This window comes from Pan troglodytes, chromosome 1, assembly GCF_028858775.2.
Source record: "Pan troglodytes isolate AG18354 chromosome 1, NHGRI_mPanTro3-v2.0_pri, whole genome shotgun sequence".
Classification (NCBI taxonomy): domain Eukaryota; kingdom Metazoa; phylum Chordata; class Mammalia; order Primates; family Hominidae; genus Pan; species Pan troglodytes.
In genome coordinates this window covers 138,528,391-138,552,685 of record NC_072398.2, presented here as the reverse complement: position 1 = coordinate 138,552,685, position 24,295 = coordinate 138,528,391, and the positions used below count along the sequence as shown (strand labels likewise).

The window sequence follows — 24,295 nt, the reverse complement described above, 5'->3', positions numbered from 1 at the left end:
CGTGCTGGATGCTTCCTGCCCTCAAACATCAGACTCCAGGCTCTTCAGTTTTGGGACTCGGATTGGCTCTCCTTGCTCCTCATCTTGCAGACGGCCTATTGTGGGATCTTGCGATCGTGTAAGTTAATACTTAATAAACTCATATATATATATATATATGAGTTATATATATGTATGTGTATTATATATAATATACATGTATTTTATATGTTATATTATATATATATATATCCTATTATTCCTATATATATCCTATTAGTTCTGTCCCTCTAGAGAACCCTGACTAATATAGATTTTGGTACCAGGAGTGGTTCTAGAGGAACAGAATATTAAGGATGGAGTTCTTTAATTGGTTTGGGGGTTTCTGGAGTTGGCTGCTTAATACAGTAAGACCCAAAAACGCTAAGGACTCTACTTCTAACAGTATGGAGCACACTGATAGTTCTTGGCATGAACTGTTTGTAGAGAGTTACGCAAAATAAATGCATTTGACACTCCTGATTTACTATTTGTGAGAGGCAAGCAGTTTAGTGACTCTATACATAATACCTTTGACTATATGTGGAGAACCAAGGAATGTAATGAAGTTGGTTGGTTGCTCCTAAGTTCACTGGACAAATTGATGAAAGAAAATGATGAATTCAGGGATTCTGTCCCCCTGCTTCAGAAGCAGATACTAAGCCTCAAATCTGCTAAGATTGCCCTGAATGAGAGTAGACAGTCACAAGCTCTTCATGCGAGTGGCTGACCTGCAACGAAAGATGCATGCACAGCCTTGCCAGGTGTCTACTGTTAAAAGTGAGGGCATTGATTGGAAAAGAATGGGACCCTAAAACTTGGAATGGGGACGTGTGGGAGGACCCTGATGAAGCTGGGGACATAGAGGTTTGTAAACTCTGATGAACCTTTTTTGTCAGAAGGAACAACTTCCCCATCCCCAGTAGTGGAAACAACCCCTCCCCAACCCATGCTGCCATCAGCCTTTCTGCCTTTGTCTGAGGAGATGAACCCTGCGCTGCTTGAGGCAACATTGATGCCCTCCCCTGAGGCAGTTGCCAGGCAAGATAATGTTGATTCTCCTCAGGAGCCACCCCCAACACCTGTTTGCTTCTAGACCTATAACTAAGTTAAAGTCTCAGTGGGCCCCTAGAGGGTGAGGTTGAGTGTGACCCATGAGGAGGTGTGCTACACTTGAAAAAAACCAAGTTCTCTAATTTATATAAACAGAAATCTGGAAAACAAACCATGGGAATGGATATTAAGGGTATGGGATAATGGTGGAAGGAACAGAGTTGGATCAGGCTGAATTTATTGATTTGGGCCCACTAAGTAGGGATTCTGCATTCAATGTTGCAACTTGGGGAGTTAAAGAAGGTTCTAATAGTTTATTTGCTTGGTTAGCTGAAAGATGGATTAGAAGATGGCCCACTGTGAGAGAGCTGGAAACGCCTGATCTCCCTTGGTTTAATGTAGAGGATGGAATCCAAAGGCTTAGGGAGACTGGGATGGTGGAGTGGATTAGTCACTTTAGACCTACTCATCTCAGCTGGGAGGGTCCAGAAGACATACTCTTGACCAATGCCTTTTGAAACAGATTTGTGAGGGCAGCACCTGCATCTTTGAAGAGGCCTGTAATTGCTCTTCTTAGTATGTCAGATCTAATGGTGGGAACCGCAGTTACTCAACTACAAAATTTAAATACAATGGGAATAATTGAATACTGAGGTACCAGGGGCCAAGTGGCAGCACTCAACCATCAAACGCAAGGTAGGCATAGCTACTGTCATGAACAGCAGCGGCAAAGCGGCAATCAGAATAGTCTGACTTGTGTAGAGCTCTGGCATTGGCTAATTAATCACGGTGTTCCTAGAAGTGAAATTGATAGGAAGCCTGCTGCATTCCTACTTAATTTATACAAGCAGAAAACTTCTAGGTCAAATGAGCAAAATACTAATTTGAATTATAAAAACAGAGATTCATGGTCCCCATAGGTGAATCACAGCAGAGACCTCTAGGATTTTGGAGCGAGACCCTGCCATCTTCTTCAGATAACTACTCTCCTTTTGAGAGACAGCTGTTGGCCCGTTACTGGACTTTGGTGGAAACTGAACCATTGTTCATCATAGTCATGAAGTGACTATGGGTCATCAAGTCACCACGCGACCTGAACTGCCTATCATGAACTGGGTGCTTTCTGACCCATCTAGCCATGAAGTGGGCTGTGCACAGCAGCACTCCATCATCAAATGGAAGTGGTATATACGTGATCAGGCTTGAGCAGGTCCTGAAGGGACAAGTAAGTTTCATGAGGAAATAGCTCAAATGCCCATGGTCTCCACTCCTGCCACCCTGTCTTCTCTTCTCCAGCCTGCACTGATGGCCTCAAGGGGAGTTCCCTATGATCAGCTGACAGAGGAAGAGAAGACCAGGGCCTGGTTCACAGATGGTTCTGCACGATATGCAGGCACCACCTGAAAGTGGACAGCCACAGCACTACAGCCCCTTTCTAGGACATCCCTGAAGGACAGCGGTGAAGGTAAATCTTCCCAGTGGGGAGAACTTTGAGCAGAGCACTTGGTTGTGCACTCTGCACGGAAGTAGAAATGGCCAGATGTGCGATTATATAATGATTCATGGGCTGTAGCCAATGGTTTGGCTGGATGGTCAGGGACTTCAAAGAAGCATGATTAGAAAATTGGTGACAAAGAAATTTGGAGAAGAGCATATGTGGATGGACCTCTCTGAGTGGCCAAAATCTGTGAAGACATTTGTATCCCATGTGAGTGCTCACCAACAGGTGACCTCAGCAGAGGAGGAGTTTAATTATTGAGTGGATAGGATGACCTCTTCTGAGGACACCACTCAGCCTCTTTTCCCAGCCACCCATCGTCGCCCAATAAGCCCATGAACAAAGTGGCCATGGTGGCAGGGATGGAAGTTACACATGGTCTCAGCAACATGGACTTCCACTCACCAAGGCTGACCTGGCTACAGCCACTGCTAAGTGCCCAATTTCCCAGCAGCAGAGACCAACACTGAGCCCTTGATATGGCACCATTCCTCATGGTGATCAGCTAGCTACCTGGTGGCAGGTTGATTATATTGGACCTCTTCCATCATGGAAAGGGCAGAGGTTTGTCCTCACTGGAATAGACACTTACTCTGGATATGGGTTTACCTATCCTGCATGTAATGCTTCTGCCAAGACCACCATCTGTGCACTCACGGAATACCTTAAACACCATCATGGTATTCCACACAGCATTGCCTCTAACTAAGGCACTCACTTTATGGCCAAAGAAGTGTTGCAGTAGGCTCACGTTCATGGAATTCACTGGTCTTACCATGTTCCCCATCATCCTAAAGCAGCTGGATGGATAGAATGGTGGAATGGGCTTTTGAAGTCACAATTACAATGTCAACTAGGTGACAATACTTTGCAGGGCTGGGGCAAAGTTCTCCAGAAGGCCATGTATGCTCTGAATCAGCATCCAACATATGGTACTGTTTCTCCCATAGCCACGATTCACGGGTCCAGGAATCAAGGGGTGGAAGTGCAAGTGGCACCACTCACCATCACCCCTAGTGACCCACTAGCAAAATTTTTGCTTCCTATTCCCTCAACATTAATTCTGCTGGCCTAGAGGTCTTAGTTCCAGAGGGAGGAACGCTACCACCAGAAGACACAACAACGACTCCATTAAACTGCAAGTTAAGATTGCCACCTGGACACTTCGGGCTGTTCCTACCTTTAAGTCAACAAGCTAAGAAGGGAATTACAGTGTTGGCTGGGATGACTGACCCGGACTATCAAGATGAAATCAGTCTGCTAATCCACAATGGAGGTAAAGAAGAGTATGCATGGAATACAGGAGATCCATCAGGGCATCTTAGTATTACCATGCCCTGTGATTAAGGTCAATGGGAAACTACAACATCCCAATCCAGGCAGGACTACAGATGGCCCAGACCCCTCAGGAATGAAGGTTTGGGTCACTCCACCAGGAAAAAAAACATGACCTGCTGAGGTGCTTGCTGAAGGCAAAGGGAATACAGAATGGGTAATGGAAGGTTAGTCATTAATACCAGATACCACTACGTGACCAGCTGCAGAAACAAGGACTGTAATTGTCATGAGTATTTCCTCCTTCTTTTGTTAAAATCATGTTTGTGTATGTATACATTTGTACTAAGAAAATATATTTTATCATATGACATAAGATTTATTGACTTCATGTCAGCATTTAAGTACTGTTAACTTTATGTAATAGTATTTGAGTCAGGGATTGGTGTGTTTCCGGGTGTACAAAGGATAGTTGTATTATGTTAGGCGTAATTATTACCTCATTATTGTCTTTATTTGAAGATTATGTATGATCTCAGGAGATGTGCATAGGTTCAAGTTCAAGCTGACAAGGGGTGGACTTGTGATGGTTAATACTGAGTTCGTATCCAAGATCAATACAAAGTATTGATCCTGGATGTGTCTGTGAGGGTGTTGCCAAAAGAGATTAACATTTGAGTCAGTGGGCTGGGGTAGGCAGATCCACCCTTAGCTGATGGGCACAATCTAATCAGCTGCCAGTGAATATAAAGCAGGCAGAAAAATGTGAAAAGGAGAGACTGGCCCAGCCTATATCTTTCCCCCATCCTGGATGCTTCCTGTCCTTGAACACTGGACTTCAAGCTCTTCCGTTTTGGGACTTTGACTGGCACTTCTTGCTCCTCAGCTTGTAGGCAGCCTATTGTGGGACCTTGTGATCATGTAAGTTAATACTTGAAATAAACTCCCATATATATATATATATATATATCCTATTAGTTCTGTCCCTCTAGAGAACCCTGACTAATACAACATCTGACAGAGAATTTAAAATAACTGTGATTAATATGCTAAAGGCTCTAAGGGAAAGGTGAAAAACATAAGATTAGATAGGTAATAGCAGAAAAATGAAAACTATGAGTCAAAAAGAAAAGCTAGAGATGAGCTGGGCACAGTGGCTCGTGACTGTAATCCTAGCACTTTGGGGAGGCTGAGATGGGAGGATCACTTGGGCTCAGGAGTTCGAGACCTGGGCAACACAGTGAGACCTTTTCTCTTTGAAAAAAAAAAATTTTTTTTTTGTTAAAGAAAAGCTAGAAATGAAAAACAGTAACAGACGTAAAGAATGCCTTCAGTGGCTCATCAAACAACTTGACAAAGCAATGGAAAGAATGAGTGAACTTAATAATTTGTCAGTAAAAATGTTTTAGTCAATGGAAACTGAAAACACAGAGAAAAATGATAGGGGCAAAAAGAACAGAGCAACCAAGAGTTGTTAGACAACCTTGAACAATCTAACACATGTATAATTGAAACCCCTCAAGAAGGGAGCATGAGAAGAAATACTTGAAGAAATAACAACCAAGGGCCGGGCGTGCTGGCTCACGTCTATAATCCTAGAACTTTGGGAGGCTGAGACGGGCGGATCACCTGAAGTCGGAAGTTTGAGAACAGCCTGACCAACATGGAGAAACCCCGTCTCTACTAAGAATACAAAATTAGCCAGGCGTGGTGGCACATGCCTGTAATCCCAGTTACTTAAGAGGCTGAGGCAGGGGATCATGGCTTGAACCCAGGTGGCAGAGGTTGCGGTGAGCTGAGATCACACCATTGCACTCCAGCCTGGGCAACAAGAGTGAAACTCCATCTCAAAAAAAAAAAAAAAGAAAGAAAGAAATAACAACCAAGAAGTTTCCAAAATTTATGGCATACACAAATCCATAAATCAAAGAAACTCAGAGAAAAAAAAAAAAAGAGAGAAAAAAAAACCAGATCTAGGTATATCATATTCGACCTGCTACAAACAAAGAGAAAAGCTTGAAGGCAACCAGAGGAAAAAATACATTACATGTTGAGGAACAAAAATAAGAATTACAACAGAATCCTGACTGGCATGGTTTCTGACAAGAAGATAGCAGAGTGATTTAAAGTGTTAAAAGAAAAAAACTGTCAAGGCAGAATTCAATATCCTGCAAATATATCTTTTAAAATTGAAGAAATAAACATTTTATCAAACAAAAACCAGCACTAAAGGAAATGATAAAAGAACTTCTTAAAGCAGAAAAGATAAGATACCAGACAGAAACATGGATCTGCACAAAGAAAGAGTGCTGAAACAGAATATCTTGAAGGAAAAACACATTTCATTAAAAGTTTTTCAATTTCTATGAAAGAAAACTTTAATGCAAAATTAGTAGCATACATATTTGGACAATATGTAAAATGTATGACAATTTCACAAAAGAGGTAGAAAGATTTGAAAATACACTGTTGTAAGAGCCTTAGATTACACATGAAGTGTATAGTTATTTATTCATTTATTATTATTTATAATTTATTATTTGAAGGTAAACTCTATTTATTGTAAAACCTGGAACAACCACTAAAAAAACTCTTGAAAGATGTATAAATAAATAAGTCAAATGTGAAGATAAAAATGGAATCACAATAAATATCTAATAAATCCAAGAGAAGGTAGAAAAAAAGAAACAAAGAAACAAAGAACAGATGGAATAAACAAAATAGTTAGCAAGGTGACAGATATCAATCCAAGTAAAATTACAAAACTGAGACCAAACATGACAGCAAAAGAAACTATGAGACTAAATTGTTTTTAGTTTTTTGTTTTTCTTTGAGATGGAGTCTTGCTCCGTCACCCAGGCTGGAGTGCAGTGGCGTGATCTTGGCTCACTGCTGCAACCTCCACCTACTGGGTTCAACCGATTCTCCTGCCTCAGCCTCCCGAATAGCTGGGACTACAGGCATGTGCCACCACACCTGGCTAATTTTTTTGTATTTTTAGTAGAGATGGGGTTTCACCGTGTTGGCCAGGCTGGTCTCAAACTCCTGACCTCAGGTGATCCACCTGCCTTGGCCTCCCAAAATGTTGGGATTACATGCATGAGCTACTGCACCCAGCCAGTTTTTACAGCTTTATTGAGATACAGTTCACACATTATAAAATTGACCTCCCTCAAGTGTACATATATTCAGTGGTTTTTAGCCTATTGAGAGTCGAACAATCATTTATCAGACTGCATTTTAAAAAGTACCCATCTATATGTTGTTTATCAGAGATATAAACACATAAACTGAAATTAAGATGGGAAAAAATGTAGTACAATTTATCTTAAGAAATCTAAATCAAGGCAGGGCACGGCGGCTCACGCCTGTAATCCCAGCACTTTGGGAGGCCAAGGTGGGTGGATCACAAGGTCAGGAGTTCAAGACTAGCCTGGCCAACATGGTGAAACCCCGTCTCTACCAAAAATACAAAAATTAGCCAGGCGTGGTAGTGGGCGCCTGTAATCCCAGCTACTTGGGAGGCTGAGGAGGAGAATAGCTTGAACCTGGGAGGCAGAGGTTGCACTGAGCTGAGATCTGGCCACTGCACTCCAGCCTGGGCGACAAAGCAAGACTCCGTCTAAAAAATAAAAATTAAAAAAAAAAAAAGAAATCTAAATCTAAAATATTAAAAACCTGAATCTAGCAATGGGAATGTGTTGTATCTCTATGTGATCTACAGCACAAACATGTTTTTAGTATTTTGATAACTGTACCTCAGTAGAAGTGGCTTGCTTTGCAATCCTTTGTACTTGGTTTTACGCATTAAAAAATATTATTTTAAGAAGGGGTCCACAGGTTCCAGACTGCCAACAGTGTTGATAGCAGACACAAACACAAAAACGGTAAGAACCTTTGTACTTAAGAAACTCTTGAAGATATACACAAGGAAACATAAGCAAGAATGTTCAGAGTAGCACTGTTTGCAAGAGCAAAAAGGAGAGTGGATCAATAAATTGAGGTATAGTCACTGACAGACTTTTCTAAAGGTCCTTAAAATGACAGAACTGGAGTTACATGTATAAACATGGACAAATTTCTTAATCTAAATACATGGGTGTTTGATACAATAATCTTTAGATTACTACACACCACCACCATTACCCTATACTGTTTTTATTTATTCATTTTTCATTTATCAATGTAAAAATTTCATGGATTACCACCAGTCCAAATACTGGCATTTAGGAACCAGTGCCTATTACCATCCTGCTTCCAGCAAAATCCATCCAAAATCACACTTATTAGTCAGCGATGGTATTAAGCACAATACAAATTCCTTAGGAAATCTTTCTCCAAACCACCTAGTTGAAGTTAATTTTCCCCTCCTAGTCTCCGTAGCAATTCCTATCTAACTCTCTACTTACTAAATTTCTGAATTATATTAAATATAGTCTATGCATACCTGATTTCTCAAGTGTAAGTCCTTTAATGGCTGAGACAGTGCTTTGTGTTTCACAAGTTCTCAAAATCATGTCTACTGGATTTGATTTATTCACCTCTACCCACTGTGAAATAAATCCTCAACAATGGCTTAAAAGCTGTGTTTTCATCTTTAGTATCTATACTAAAATAAAATCTGATTACAAAAATAAAACTTCCCATTGTAAAACTTAAGATTTCTACTATTCATAATCTCAATAGTACCTCTTCCTATTTTAATTATACTGAATAAAATAACGTGTGGAAAGTATTTTATATAGAATAATACAAGAAAAATATAAGAAAATAACTTTGAACAATGTAAAACAAGATATATTTATTCTGAAGAAATTACATATTCATGTTACCATGTTTGAGATTATGATCATTTTGCACTGGAATACAGAATGATGTATGAGTTAAGTATGCCCCCTACTGACTGAATAAATACTTAAAAAGCCAAAAAACAACATTCACAGAGTATAAGAATATGGTCCAAACAAATGTACCACATGAAAACCAAATGTGCCTTTACCATGCAAATGGGTTTCATAAAAAGACCTTTGCAGATCTTAAGTATATTTAAGATAGAATTTATTGGAGAAAAGAGAGACCTGAGAAGAAAGAAGGGCAATTTTGAATTCACTGCCCAGGGTCACCACATTAAACAACTTTAGGAAGCATCATTCACATTATAGTATACATCTGTGGTTCCCAATTGGGACAATTTTGTCCCCCAGGGGACATTTGGCAATGTGTGCAGAAACATTTTTGGTCATCGCAACCTGAGGTAGGAGAGCCGTTACTGGCATCTAGTGGGTAGAGGCCAGGGATGCTGCTAAACATCTACAACGCATGGACCAGCTCCGTAAAACAAAGCATCTTCTAGCCAAAAATGTTAAGTGTTGAGGTTGAGAAATTTTGCTCTGCATGGTGTTCCTTCTCAAGTCATGCAACAGGGCAATGCTATGAGTTTTACCCAAAAAAGTCAAATAAAATTTGACTTCCTTGAACTTTGTTGAATGGGTCAAAGAAGGATTAAATCTCTGAAATCCAATATAATAATTTTTTGCCATCTTCATTTGGGCTAGAAAACTGCAGTCTATACAGTTTCATATCTTTGCCTTTTATCTCTGTTCTAGGGATGATACAATCTGTGCACAAACCCTTGATCAGCTAATGATACTTTTTAAAGATACTGGGCTTTCCCATCATACCTGTGTTTCCATTTCCATCATCCTTTGTTTTATTTCTCTTATTTCTGCTTGTGTTTCAGCTTCTCTAAGTCGAATGGTCATCAGTTCGTCTTGTAACTCATTCATAGCATTTTTCTTGGGTGGGTCTTTCCATCTCCCAGTAGTACGAGCTAAGTGGCGCTAAAGCATAAAAAATTATATTGCAACAAATACTCTCAGTATCAAAATAAGAGCTAATATTACTGAGCGCTTATTTCAGGCCTGTGATATATAAAACACTTTCCACACATTATTTTATTTAATCCCTAGAAAATCCTACTAATCAGGCATTATTATCATCTGAATAAAAGGGTTTCATAAAAAGACCTTTGCAGATCTTAAGTATATTTAAGATAGAATTTATTGGCCAGGCGTAGTGGCTCTCACACCTGTAATCCCAGCACTTTGGGAGGCCAAGGCGGGCAGATCACCTGAGGTCAGGAGTTTGAGATCAGCCTGGCCAACATGTTGAAACCCTGTCTCTAGTCTCTACTTCAAAAAAAAAAAAAAAAGAATTTACTGGAGAAAAGAGAGACCTGAGAAGAAAGACAGGCAATTTTAGAATTCACTGCCTAGGGTCACCATATTAAACAACTTTAGGAAGCATCATTCACATTATTGCCATTATTGGTTCCCAACTGGGGCAATTTTGCCCCGCCAGGGGACATTTGGCAATGTGTGTGGAAACATTTTTGGCTTTTCACAGGTAAGAAAATGAACACTGTGATTAAGTAACTTTAGGAGGATCACACACAGCCAGTGCAGATCTGGGATATAAACTCAAATACAGTTCAAATTTTTTCTCTATATACTGAGGATTAATTCTTGAAAAGATTACAATTTTCACTGTAATTTTTTTAATGAGAGATTTTTCATATTATCTTCAATGAAATCCCAATACATTAGAAAAAAAATGGGGCCATTAAGGAAGGAATGTTAGAAGTTAAGGGCAGTGTTTCTCAAAATATCTGTGATAAAAGACAAGTTTTGTCTTTTTTGTTTTAAAATTTCAAGTTTATTGCAATCTGATACTTTGTCAAAACATGTTTTAAAAAAAGGCATGACAATGTCAAGGCCTAATTTCGGTCCTTATATAGAATATGTATTTTGTTCCTTGTCAACATTTCCCTCATACATGAATAAATTTGTGGTCACATACCAGATAAATGTCATTTATCTGGTGAGGTAACTAAGTTACTAATTTATACATTAAATTTATAATGTTGTCACCCTTCTGGTGTTTCACACTAACCAACAATGGACTTAATATTAAAGTTTAAGACAAAATATGTATTATATAGAACACTTTCACAGTTTGCAGAAAAAGTTACACAAGGCACAATGGTACCATGACAAAAATATTATCTGATGTCTACTGTATCTTTTATTTTATTATAAGAATTAAAGAGGGAGAAACAGCCTAAGTGCACTTTCAGTTTATAAATACTCTCAATTTTGACATTAAACAGGGTCTCTCTCACTTTAAACTCATCTACTGTAGGTCATCAGGTACTTCAAACTCTTACAAATTGGATATTTCGGTTTTACTCTCTTTTAAAAAAGCACACAAAATATATTAATATACCTGCCAGTGTTCCTCTAAATCCTTGACTTGCTGTCTAAGTTCTTTCAAACCCATAATGGCTTCTGCTTCTCTAAGTTTCACAGCAATGAGTTCTTCCTGAAGCCTTGCAATATTATTCTCATCAGGAAGGGAGTTATTCCTCTAAAGAAGAAGAAAATTTAATTTGGGATTTTTAAATTTAAGGAATAAAATACAGCACACACAACAGCTATTGTGTTCCACACTTAAATGCATTTAATTTTATACAGCTATACTGAAATATAATTCACAAACTATGAAACTCACCCTTTTAAAATACACAAGAGCCAGTGGTTTTTAGAGTATTTACAGGGTTGTTTAAACATCACCATGATCTAATTTCAGAATATTTTTATCATGCAAAAAAGAAAACCTATACTCATCACCAGTCATTCTACATTCCCCACTTCCCCATCCCCTGGCAACCACCAATCTACTTTTTGTTTCCATGAATTTGTCTACCTGGACATTTCTTATAAGTGGAATCATATGTATTTATAGCTTTCTGTGACAACCTTACTTCACTTAGAACAATGTTTTCAAGGTTCAATCTTTTTTTTATGCCAAATGATATTCCACTGTATAGATATACCACATTTAATCTATTTATTCATCAGTTAATAGAAATTTGGGTTGTTTCCACTTTTTGACTATTATAATGTTGCTATGAACATTGGTGCAAAAGTTTTTGTGTAGACTTAGGCTTTCCATGTTCTTAAGATATACTTAGGAGTAGAACTGCTGGCTCAGATGGTAATTGTTCTATGTTTAACTTTTAAGAAACTGCCAAACTTTTCCAAAGCAGCTGTACTGCTTTTCATTTCCAGTAGCAATGTATGAGGGGAACTGCACTTAATTTTGAGAACACAGAAATCTAACTCTGATTTGTTAATAAAATACTCATCAGAGTTACGGAGCAACAGGATTAAAATTTTTTTCAATATGGCAATAAACTTACTAACTTCTGATCAGGACTCCAGATAAAGCATGAACATCATTTACTTTTTAAATATTCATAGAAAATAGTAGTCCAAAATCTGTTTTTGTTGTATTTCCTCAGCATGTTATTTTTGAGAGGCATCAAATCTCTGTGTATTAGTCACTATTTACAACAACAGTCAAGAAATTAATACAAATTAAACAATTTACCAATTGATTCAAATGAAACGACTGAAATTAACTTGATTCATGGATACAAGGTTTATTTATATTTTTCCGTAAGTTATTGGGGTACAGGTGGTATTAGGTTACATGAGTAAGTTATTTAGTGGTGATTTGTGAGATTTTGGTGTACCCATCACCCAAGCAGTATACACTGCACCTTATTTGTAGTCTTCTATCCCTCACTCCCCTCCCACTCTTCCCCACAAGTCCTCAAAGTCCACTGAATTATTCTTATGCCTTTGCGTCCTCATAGCTTAGCTCCCACATATCAGTGAGAACATACGATGTTTGGTTTTCCATTCCTGAGTTACTTCACTTAGAATAATAGTCTCCAATCTCATCCAGGACACTGCAAATGCTGTTAATTCGTTCCTTTTTATGGCTAAGTAGTATTCCATCATATATATACATATATACACCACAGTTTCTTTGTCCACTTGTTGATTGATGGGCATTTGAGTTGGTTCCATGATTTTGCAATTGTGAATTGTGCTGCTATAAACATGCGTGTGCAAGTATCTTTTTCAAATAATGACCTTTTCTTCCCTCTGGGTAGACAGATACCCAGTAGTGGGATTGCTGGATCAAATGGTACTTCTACTTTTAGTTCTTTAAGGAATCTCCACACTGTTTTCCATAGCGGCAGTACTAGTTTACATTCCCACTAGCAGTGCAGAAGTGTTCCCTGTTCATTGCATCCACGCCAACATCTACTGTTTTTTGATTTTTTGATTATGGCTAATCTTGTGGAAGTAAGATGGTATTACATTGTGGTTTTGATTTGCATTTCCCTGATCATTAGTGATGTTTAGTATTTTTTCTTTTTTTTTTTGAAACGGAGTCTTGCTCTGTCGCTCAGGCTGGAGCGCAGTGGCACAATCTCGGCTCACTGCAACTTCTGCCTCCCGGGTTCAAGCAATTCTCTGCCTCAGCCTCCCGAGTAGCTGGGATTACAGGCGCCGGCCACCATGCCTGGCTAATTTTTTGTATTTTTAGTAGAGACAAGGTTTCATTATCTTGGCCAGGCTGCTCTTGAATTCCTGACCTTGTGATCCACCAACCTCGGCCTCCCAAAGGGCTGGGATTACAGGCGTGAGCCACCGCACACAGCCGATGTTTAGTACATTTTCATATGTTTGTTTGGCCATTTGTATATCCTCTTTTGAGAATTGTCTATTCGTGTCCTTAGCCCACTTTTTGATGAGATTGTTTTCGTCTTACTGATTTGAGTTCGTTGTAGATTCTGGATATTAGTCCTTTGTCACATGTATAGATTGTGAAGATTTTCTCCCACTCTGTGGGTTGTCTGTTCACTCTGCTGACTGTTCCTTTCTCCGTGCAAAAGCTCCTTAGTTTAATTAGGTCCCAGCTATTTATCTTTGTTCTAATTGCATTTGATTTTGGGTTCTTGGTCATGAAATCTTTGCCTAAGCAAACGTCTAGAAGGGTTTTTCCAATGTTATCTTCTAGAATTTTTATAGTTCCAGGTCTTAGGTTTAAGTCCTTAATCCATCTCTTAAGTTGATTTTTGTATAACGTGAGAGAAGAGGATCCAGTTTCATTCTCCTACATGTGGCTAGCCAATTATCCCAGCACACGGATACAAGATTTAGATCAATTTCCCACCATATTAAAAGATAAAAAAGATACAGGGTAGCCCAGTATCAAACTTCTCTGGAGAGTTACCAAGAGATCCAAAATGAGGCCGTAGGGAAAGCTCCCTAGATAAAAAGGTAAACTGAGGTAACACTGAGATTTCAAGGCCTGATTCTATGAAATTTTCTATCTCTAAATATTTCACGGTACACATGCAAATTTTTGCTCATAGGGATGATGAAATGAAGTTATTCTCACCAATTACACTTTCTTATAATGGACTTTAAATATTTTCTCAATTGAAAACCAAAAATTTACTGCATATTCATTTAAAAGACTGCTGGAAGCAGAAAAAAAGAGGATGCTGCAGGAAGAAATTACCATAGGAAGCATGCTACCTTTCAAATTCCTTTCTACTTTATAACATGAAAAACAACACAGCCACTTATGAAATCCATTTTTGAATGGAACCCAAATACACTTCTATCAAATATTCAAAATCCTTCTAATTTAAGACACAGATTCTGCTCTAAATCATGTAACCCAGAATACGCCTAAGTTAAAGACCAAATATTCTGTTAGCCATTTCTTTCAGCATTCTTGCTGGCTTTTTTCCTCAATGAATCGAGATAATACATTATCCAGAAATATAAAAATAGGAAGGAGCTTTCTAGCAAAATTATTCCATTACTGATTCTAGTTACACTTGTTCTGTTTCATTAAGAAAATAGTTAAAAACACCTGAGACTGTTATGTCCATTATCTATCAGGTTTTTGGATTCAGTAGGTAGCTATTACCTAAGAGTAAAAAGGAACAAACAACACAGAGCCCAGGCCACCAATAAATTTACAGATAAGGAAACAAGAGATTCGGAGGTTGTAATCTAGAACTTTTAAATCTGAAAGTTATAAGAAACCTGAAGTTCTTCTATTCCCATTACTTATCTCATCTTTGATGTTCTTTAATATCCTTGAAAAGAAGTTAGCTTCTGTAAGTACATTCAGGCTAAAAGGAACTTCCTACATATCCTGAGGTAACTTGTTCTAGATTGAACAGTTCTAACAACTACACTCAGACGAAATTTTCTTTTTTTTTTCTTTTTTTCTTTTATTATACTTTAAGTTTTAGGTTACATGTGCACAATGTGCAGGTTTGTTAAATATATATACATGTGCCATGTTGGTGTGCTGCACCCATTAACTCGTCATTTAACATTAGGTATATCTCCTAATGCTATCCCTCCACTCTCCCCCCACCCCAAAACAGGCCCCAGGGTGCGATGTTCCCCTTCCTGTGTCCATGTGTTCCCATTGTTCAATTCCCACCTATGAGTGAGAACATGTGGTGTTTGGTATTTTGTCCTTGTGATAGTTTGCTGAGAATGATGGTTTCCAGCTTCATCCATGTCCCTACAAAGGATATGGAACTCATCCTTTTTTATGGCTGCATAGTATTCCATGGTGTATATGTGCCACATTTTCTTAATCCAGTCTATCATTGTTGGACATTTGGATTGGTTCCAAGTCTTTGCTATTGTGAATAGTGCCACAAGAAACATACGTGCGCATGTGTCCTTATAGCAGCACGATTTATAATCCTTTGGGTATATACCCAGTAATGGGATGGCTGGGTCAAATGGTATTTCTAGTTCTAGATCCCTGAGGAATTGCCACACTGACTTCCACAATGGTTGAACTAGTTTACAGTCCCACCAACAGTGTAAAAGTGTTCCTATTTCTCCACATCCTCTCCAGGACCTGTTGTTTCCTGACTTTTTAATGATCACCATTCTAACTGGTGTGAGATGGTATCTCATTGTGGTTTTGATTTGCATTTCTCTGATGGCCAGTGATGATGAGCATTTTTTCATGTGTCTTTTGGCTACATAAGTGTCTTCTTTTGAGAAGTGTCTGTTCACATCCTTCGCCCACTTGTTGATGGGGTTGTTTGTTTTTTTCTTGTAAATTTGTTTGAGTTCATTGTAGATTCTGGATATTAGCCCTTTGTCAGATAAGTAGATTGCAAAAATTTTCTCCCATTCTGTAGGTTGCCTGTTCATTCACTCTGATGGTAGTTTCTTTTGCTGTGCAGAAGCTCTTTAGTTTAATTAGATCCCATTTGTCAATTTTGGCTTTTGTTGCCATTGCTTTTGGTGTTTTAGACATGAAGTCCTTGCCCACGCCTATGTCCTGAATGATACTGCCTAGGTTTTCTTCTACGCTTTTTATGGTTTTAGGTCTAACATTTAAATCTTTAATCCATCTTGAATTAATTTTTGTATAAGGTGTAAGGAAGGGATCCAGTTTCAGCTTTCTATATATGGCTAGCCAGTTTTCCCAGCACCATTTATTAAATAGGGAATCCTTTCCCCATTGCTTGCTTTTGTCAGGTTTGTCAAAGATCAGATAGTTGTAGATATGTGGGATTATTTCTGAGGGCTGTTCCATTGGTCTGTTCTGTTCCATTGATCTATATCTCTGTTTTGGTACCAGTACCATGCTGTTTTGGTTACTGTAGCCTTGTAGTATAGTTTGAAGTCAGGTAGTGTGATCCCTCCAGCTTTGTTCTTTTGGCTTAGGATTGACTTGGCAATGCAGGCTCTTTTTTGGTTCCACAGCAACTTTAAAGTAGTTTTTTCCAATTCTGTGAAGAAAGTCATTGGTAGCTTGATGGGGATGGCATTGAATCTATAAATTACCTTGGGCAGTATGGCCATTTTCACGATATTGATTCTTCCTACCCATGAGCATGGAATGTTATTCCATCTCTTTGTATCCTCTTTTATTTCATTGAGCAGTGGTTTGTAGTTCTCCTTGAAGAGGTCCTTCACATCCCTTGTAAGTTGGATTCCCAGGTATTTTATTCTCTTTGAAGCAATTGTGAATGGGAGTTCACTCATGATTTGGCTCTCTGTTTGTCTGTTATTGGTGTATAAGAATGCTTGTGATTTTTGCACACTGATTTTGTATCCTGAGACTTTGCTGAAGTTGCTTATCAGCTTAAGGAGATTCTGGGCTGAGATGATGGGGTTTTCTAGATATACAATCATGTCATCTGCAAACAGGGACAATTTGACTTCCTCTTTTCCTAATGGAATACCCTTTATTTCCTTCTCCTGCCTGATTGCCCTGGCCAGAACTTCCAACACTATGTTGAATAGCAGTGGTGAGAGAGGGCATCCCTGTCTTGTGCCCGTTTTCAAAGGGAATGCTTCCAGTTTTTGCCCATTCAGTATGATATTGGCTGTGGGTTTGTCATAAACAGCTCTTATGATTTTGAGATATGTCCCACTGATACCTAATTTATTGAGAGTTTTTGGCATGAAGGGCTGCTGAATTTTGCTCAAAGGCCTTTTCTGCATCTATTGAGATAATTATGTGGTTTCTGTCATTGGTTCTGTTTATATGCTGGATTACATTTATTGATTTGCTATGTTGAACCAGCCTTGCATCCCAGGGATGAAGCCCACTTGATCATGGTGGATAAGCTTTTTGATGTGCTGCTGGATTCGGTTTGCCAGTATTTTATTGAGGATTTTCACATTGATGTTCATCAGGGATATTGGTCTAAAATTCTCTTTTTTTCATCGTGTCTCTGCCAAACTTTGGTATCAGGATGATGCTGGCCTCATAAAATGAGTTAGGGAGGATTCCCTCTTTTTCTATTGATTGGAATAGTTTCAGAAGGTATGGTACCAGCTCCTCCTTGTACCTGTGGTAGAATTTGGCTGTGAATCCGTCTGGTCCTGGACTTTTTTTGGTTGGTAAGCTATTAATTATTGCCTCAATTTCAGAGCCTGTTATTGGTCTATTCAGAGATTCAACTTCTTCCTGGTTTAGTCTTGGGAAGGTGTATGTGTCGAGGAATTTATCCATTACTTCCAGATTTTCTAATTTGCATAGAGATGTTTATAGTATGCTCTGATGGTAGTTTGCATTTCTGTGGGATCGTTGGTGATATCCCCTTTATCATTTTGTATTGCGTCGATTTGATTCTTCTCTCTTTTCTTCTTTATTAGTCTTGCTAGCGGTCTATTTTGTTGATCTTTTCAAAAAACCAGCTCCTGGATTCATTGATTTTTTGAAGGGCTTTTTATGTCTCTATTTCCTTCAGTTCTGCTCCGATCTTAGTTATTTCTTGCCTTCTGCTACCTTTTGAATGTGTTTGCTCTTGCTTCTCTAGTTCTTTTAATTGTGATGTTAGGGTGTCAATTTTAGATCTTTCCTGCTTTCTCTTGTGGGCATTTAGTGCCATAAATTTCCCTCTACACACTGCTTTGAATGTGTCCCAGAGATTCTGGTATGCTGTGTCTTTGTCCTCATTGGTTTCAAAGGACATCTTTATTTCTGCCTTCATTTCGTTATGTACCCAGTAGTCATTCAGGAGCAGGTTGTTCAGTTTCCATGCAGTTGATCGGTTTTGAGTGAGTTTCTTAATCCTGAGTTCTAGTTTGATTGCACTGTGGTCTGAGACACAGTTTGTTATAATTTCTGTTCTTTTACATTCGCTGAGGAGTGCTTTACTTCCAACTACGTGGTCAATTTTGGAGTAGGTGTTGTGTGGTGCTGAAAGAATGTATATTCTGTTGATTTGGGGTGGAGAGTTCTGTAGATGTCTATTAGGTCCACTTCGTGCAGAGCTGAGTTCAATTCCTGGATATCCTTGTTAACTTTCTGTCTCATTGATCTGTCTAATGTTGACAGTGGGGTGTTAAAGTCTCCCATTATTATTGTGTGGGAGTCTAAGTCTCTTTGTAGTTCTCTAAGGACTTGCTTTATGAATCGGTTGCTCCTGTATTAGGTGCACATATATTTAGAACAGTTAGCTCTTCTTGTTGAATTGATCCCTTTACCATTATGTAATGGCCTTCGTCTCTTTTGATCTTTGTTGGTTTAAAGTCTGTTTTATCAGAGACTAGGATTGCAACCCCTGCCTTTTTTTGTTTTCCATTTGCTTGGTAGATCTTCCTCCATCCCTTTATTTTGAGCCTATGTGTGTCTTTGCATGTGAGATGGGTTTCCTGAATACAGCACACTGATGGGTCTTGACTCTTTATCCAATTTGCCAGTCTGTGTCTTTTAATTGGAGCATTTAGCCCATTTACATTTAAGGTTAATATTGTTATGTGTGAATTTGATCCTGACATTATGATGTTAGCTGATAACGAGCATATTTTGCTCGTTAGTGGAAGCAGTTTCTTCCTAGCCTCTATGGTCTTTACAATTTGGCATGTTTTTGCAGTGGCTGGTACCAGCTGTTCCTTTCCATGTTTAGTGCTTCCTTCAGGAGCTCTTTTAGGGAAGGCCTGGTGGTGACAAAATCTCTCACCATTTGCTTGACTGAGGAGGATTTTATTTCTCCTTCACTTATGAAGCTTAGTTTGGCTGGATATGAAATTCTGGGTTGAAAATTCTTTTCTTTAACAATGTTGAATATTGGCCCCCACTCTCTTCTGGCTTGTAGAGTTTCTGCTGAGAGATCAGCTGTTAGTCTGATGGGCTTCCCTTTGTGGGTAACCCGACCTTTCTCTCTGGCTGCCCTTAACATTTTTAAAACTTCATTTCAACTTTGGTGAATCTGACAATTATGTGTCTTGGAGTTGCTCTTCTTGAGGAGTATCTTTGTGGTATTCTCTGTAATTCCTGAATTTGAATGTTGGCCTGCCTTGCTAGATTGGGGAAGTTCTCCTGGATAATATCCTGCAGAGTTTTCCAACTTGGTTCCATTCTCCCCGTCACTTTCAGGTACACCAATCAGACGTAGATTTGGTCTTTTCACATAGTCCCATATTTCTTGGAGACTTTTTTCGTTTCTTTTTATTCTTTTTTCTCTAAACTTCTCTTCTCGCTTCATTTCATTCATTTGATATTCCATCGCTGATACCCTTTCTTCCACTTGATCAAATCGGCTACTGAGGCTTGTGCATTCGTCACGTAGTTCTCGTGCCATGGTTTTCAGCTCCATCAGGTCCTTTAAGGACTTCTCTGCATTGGTTATTCTAGTTAACCATTTGTCCAATCTTTTTTCAAGGTTTTTAACTTCTTTGCCATGGGTTCGAACTTCCTCCTTTAGCTCGGAGTAGTTTGGTCGTCTGAAGCCTTCTTCTCTCAACTCGTCAAAGTCATTCTCAATTCAGCTTTTTTCCGGTGCTGGTGAGGAGCTGCGTTCCTTTAGAGGAGAAGAGGCGCTCTGCTTTTTAGAATTTTCAGTTTTTCTGCTGTTTTTTCCCCATCTTTGTGGTTTTATCTACGTTTGGTCTTCGATGATGGTGACGTACAGATGGGGTTTTGGTGTGGATGTCCTTTCTGTTTGTTAGTTTTCCTTCTAACAGTCAGGACCCTTAGCTGCAAGTCTCTTGGAGTTTGCTGGAGGTCCACTCCAGACCCTGTTTGCCTGTGTATCAGCAGCGGAGGCTGCAGAACAGCAGGTATTTGGTGAACAGCAAATGTTGCTGCCTGATCGTTCCTCTGGAAGCTTTGTCTCAGAGGGGTACCCGGCCGTGTGAGGTGTCAGTCCGCCCCTACTGGGGGGTGCCTCCCAGTTAGGCTACTCAGGGGTCAGGGCCCCACTTGAGGAGGCAGTCTGTCGGTTCTCAGATCTCAAGCTGCGTGCTGGGAGAACCACTACTCTCTTCAAAGCTGACAGACAGGGACATTTAAGTCTGCAGAGATTTCTGCTGACTTTTGATTGGCTATGCCCTGCCCCCGAGGTGGAGTCTACAGGGGCAGGCAGGCCTCCTTGAGCTGCAGTGGGCTCCACCCAGTTGGAGCTTCCTGGCCGCGTTGTTTACCTACTCAAGCCTCGGCAATGGCAGGCGCCCCCGCTCCAGCCTCGCTGCCGCCTGGCAGTTTGATCTCAGACTGCTGTGCTAGTAATGAGTGAGGCTCTGTGAGCGTAGGACCCTCCGAGCCAGGCACAGGACATAACCTCCTGGTGTGCTGTTTGCTCAGACCATCGGAAAAGCGCAGTATTAGGGTGCGAGTGACCCGATTTTCCAGGTGCCGTCCATCATCCCTTTCCTTGGCTAGGAAAGGGAATTTCCCGACCCCTTGCGCTTCGCGGCTCAGGCTCGGTGCACTACACCCACTATCCTGCACCCACTGTCCAACAATCCCAATGAGATGCACCTGGTACAGCAGTTGGAAATGCAGAAATCATTCGTCTTCTGCGTCGCTCACACTGGGAGCTGTAGACAGGAGCTGTTCCTATTCAGCTATCTTGGCTCCACCCACTCAGATGAAATTTTCCCGAAATGTCTATGTATTAGTCCTATTCTATCTCTTCCACATGAAAATATTGCAATATTTGATGATAACAGTTAATTTCTGTCACCTGAGTTTCTCTCTTCTGCAACATTTAGATACTCTTTTTATGAAAATTATTCTGGTCGTTTTCCTCCAAAAGGGCTCTAATCTCCATTTTTATCCTTAAATATGGGGCTGTGATTAGTATGAAGGCAACAAGGAATAACTGGCAATTTTAAAAATCTTTTTTTCCTTTTCCTCTTAGTAACTAATATGTAAGGCTTCTAATGTATAAAAACACCAAGTCAATTAAATTGCTCAGTAAGTACTTAATAAATATCACATATCCCCTCTAATTTGGGAATGACTGCATTTGTGTAGGTTTCTTACCTTCTCTATATCCAAGACTTTATCCTGCATCTCTTTTAATGCACACTGAGACTCAGCTTCACTCAGTCGGGCTTGGACCAATTCCTTCTCTAGCTGTAGCACAAAATCTTCGTTGTAGTTGGAACTGCATTTATGCTAAAGGTTACAGACATACACTGAAATTTCATGAAAGTATAAACATGTATATACAATAAAAACAATGCAACCACATAATACAGTTATATTACATTAAGGGCAACTAAATAGGAGAAGTTCCATCTACCCAATATTTCCAATGTATCTCCTCCAATTAACTTCTCCAATGAGTAAAAAAGCCCACCTTTGACATCTATAAAGATGACCACATTATTGGGTTTTGGTAACTAGTTATTACGCTGATCAAATCTGATTCATATAAGATAAACATCTCCTTTTATCTGTCCATCCATCCAGATACAAAGAATTTTTTCTGACTTTACAGACCTACACTGTAAAGGTAAATAAATAAATAGGATAGCAATTAGCCACATGTGGCTACTGAACACTTGAAATGTGGCTAATACAGATTAAAACAAGTTATAAGTATAAAATACAAACTGGATTTTGAAGAATTAATATGAAATTTAAAAAATCTCAATGATTTTTATATTGATTACGTTAAAATAATATTTTGAATATACTGAGGTAAATAAAAATATTAATTTTACCTTTTTTTGCTCCTTTTAATGTGGGTATTAGAAAATCTTAAATTGCCTATGTGACACATTATATTGCTATTTGATAGTACTGTTATATACTACAGAAGACATGTAAAGATTACTGAAAAATATATTTTAATCTAATAGAAAAAAAACAGGGTACCTACAATAATGTGAACCATCTAAATTCCAAAATAACAAAATTGTATTTGTCCTTAGAAATGTAGAAATCTTCTTCAACAGATATGCATGGTTTCCCAGCACTTTGGGAGGCCGAGGCGGGTGGATCACTTGAGGCCAGGAGTTCAAGATCAGCCTGGCCAACGTGGTGAAACCCTGTCTCTACTAAAAATACAAAAATTAGCTGGGCATGGTGGCACACGCCTGCAATCCCCACTACTAGGGAGGGTGAGGCAGGAGAATGGCTTGAGCCCGGGAGGTGGAGGTTGCAGTGAGCCAAGATCATGCCACTGTACTCCAGCCCAGGCGACAGAGCAAGACTCTTGTCTCAAGAAAAAAAAAAAAAAGATACACATAGAAATAATTGCTGGAAGTAGAGAAGACGCAGATGCTGCACGAAGAAATTAACCACGGAAGCACGCAACTTTCCCATTTGCTTTCCTACTCTATAAAACATGAATATTGATGCAAACACTTAAGTCATCATTTTTAAGCCAGTGCCCATAGAAAAGCTTCTGTACAAAAGCAATATGTAATTCATCATTATAAAATACTTTCTAAAATAAATTGTCTATCACTTCACATTTAATTTATGTAGTAAAGAAAATGTGGCAACTCAAAATTTCAAAATAAAGTCATAAAAAACAATCTTCTACTGAACTAGCATGAATAAAGCACAGTTATTTTTACTCTTTAATATGTTAGGAACAAAACAGATGTCAAATCAAAACTATTAAAAATAACCAGATGCTTAATACATGGTACTCTCCTGCCCCAGTTACCAAAAAAAGATGTGCAAATGAGGACTTTAATTCAATGCATTATACATTATTTCTTCTAGTAATTTTGATACTATTGAAACAATATTTCAATATGAGAAGTGCATCTGCAACAGACACATCATCTTAGCAAATACTTACCTTTTATCAATTAGGAAAAAGGCATTCTTTTGGAATGACCACATCCAAACTAGATGTGCCATAATTTATTTAATTAGATCACAGTTATTTCGTGGGTACTGGAAGAATTTTTTTGCCCTCAACTTAAAGCCCTGGCAACTGTAGTACAGGTTTGTTTGCAAAGACTTTATATTAGAAGATCCCCAAGAAAACATCAAACTCAAAGGCCCATATGAGAATGGAATTCTTGATTGGTATAAACCAACTAATCCAATCAAGTACAAAAAGCTATAGTAATGTTGGGCACAAATCTTTATTAATAAAATTTACAGAGAGCTGAAATGCTCTGATAACAAGTCATTCTGGATAATATATATCTTATGCTTTTTATACTCTAAAACATATTATTTTAGTCTTCTGGATTAAAATAATTCTAAATGTATTATGCAAATTTTTTTGCCACTGACAGAGTTTACAGAATATAATTCCCAGGTCATCATGATGGTGGCCAATTAACATACTGCAAATTACACAGTGTCTAAGGAAAAGATGCTGCTGTGAACTATAAATTACCTGAAGCTAACCACTGTAGTTTCAATTTATTCTATTTTCCACAGGGGGAAAACAGTTTTATAAACATGTTTTAATGTTTGACAGAAATGACAATTATGACAGCAGCTAACATCTACTCACCACTTACTATGTGCCAGACACATGTTAAGCACTTTATATTCTCCTTTAACCTTCACCACAATTACTGTCTTACTAATAAGGAAACTAATAGGGTACACCAAGGTCAAACAGCAGTTGATAGTGCTATTAATTGACAGTTTGTATTACAGAGCCCATGTTCCTCACCTTTAAGCCATATAGGTGTTGAAGAGTTTAATATATTGTTTTAATATATACTGTTCTAAAAATTAATTATAATATTTAAAAAATCCAAACCTCTAAAAAAAATCTAAGCATATAGATCTCACATAATGTTCTTGTATTAA

At 38.7% G+C, this 24,295-nt stretch overlaps 1 protein-coding gene across 12 annotated transcripts in view; it reads right to left on the bottom strand.

The window, feature by feature from the left end:
• Positions 1-24,295, bottom strand: part of EVI5 (ecotropic viral integration site 5) — a 281,694-nt gene that overhangs the window by 106,144 nt on the left and 151,255 nt on the right. For all 12 annotated transcript variants that reach the window (XM_063799583.1, XM_009425371.5, XM_009425383.5 and 9 more), the window contains 3 exons: positions 21,542-21,676; positions 11,129-11,269; positions 9,526-9,684 (listed from right to left, as the gene is read on the bottom strand). In XM_063799583.1, coding sequence (XP_063655653.1) covers positions 9,526-9,684; positions 11,129-11,269; positions 21,542-21,676 — 435 coding nt within the window. The remainder of the gene's footprint in view (positions 1-9,525; positions 9,685-11,128; positions 11,270-21,541; positions 21,677-24,295) is intronic.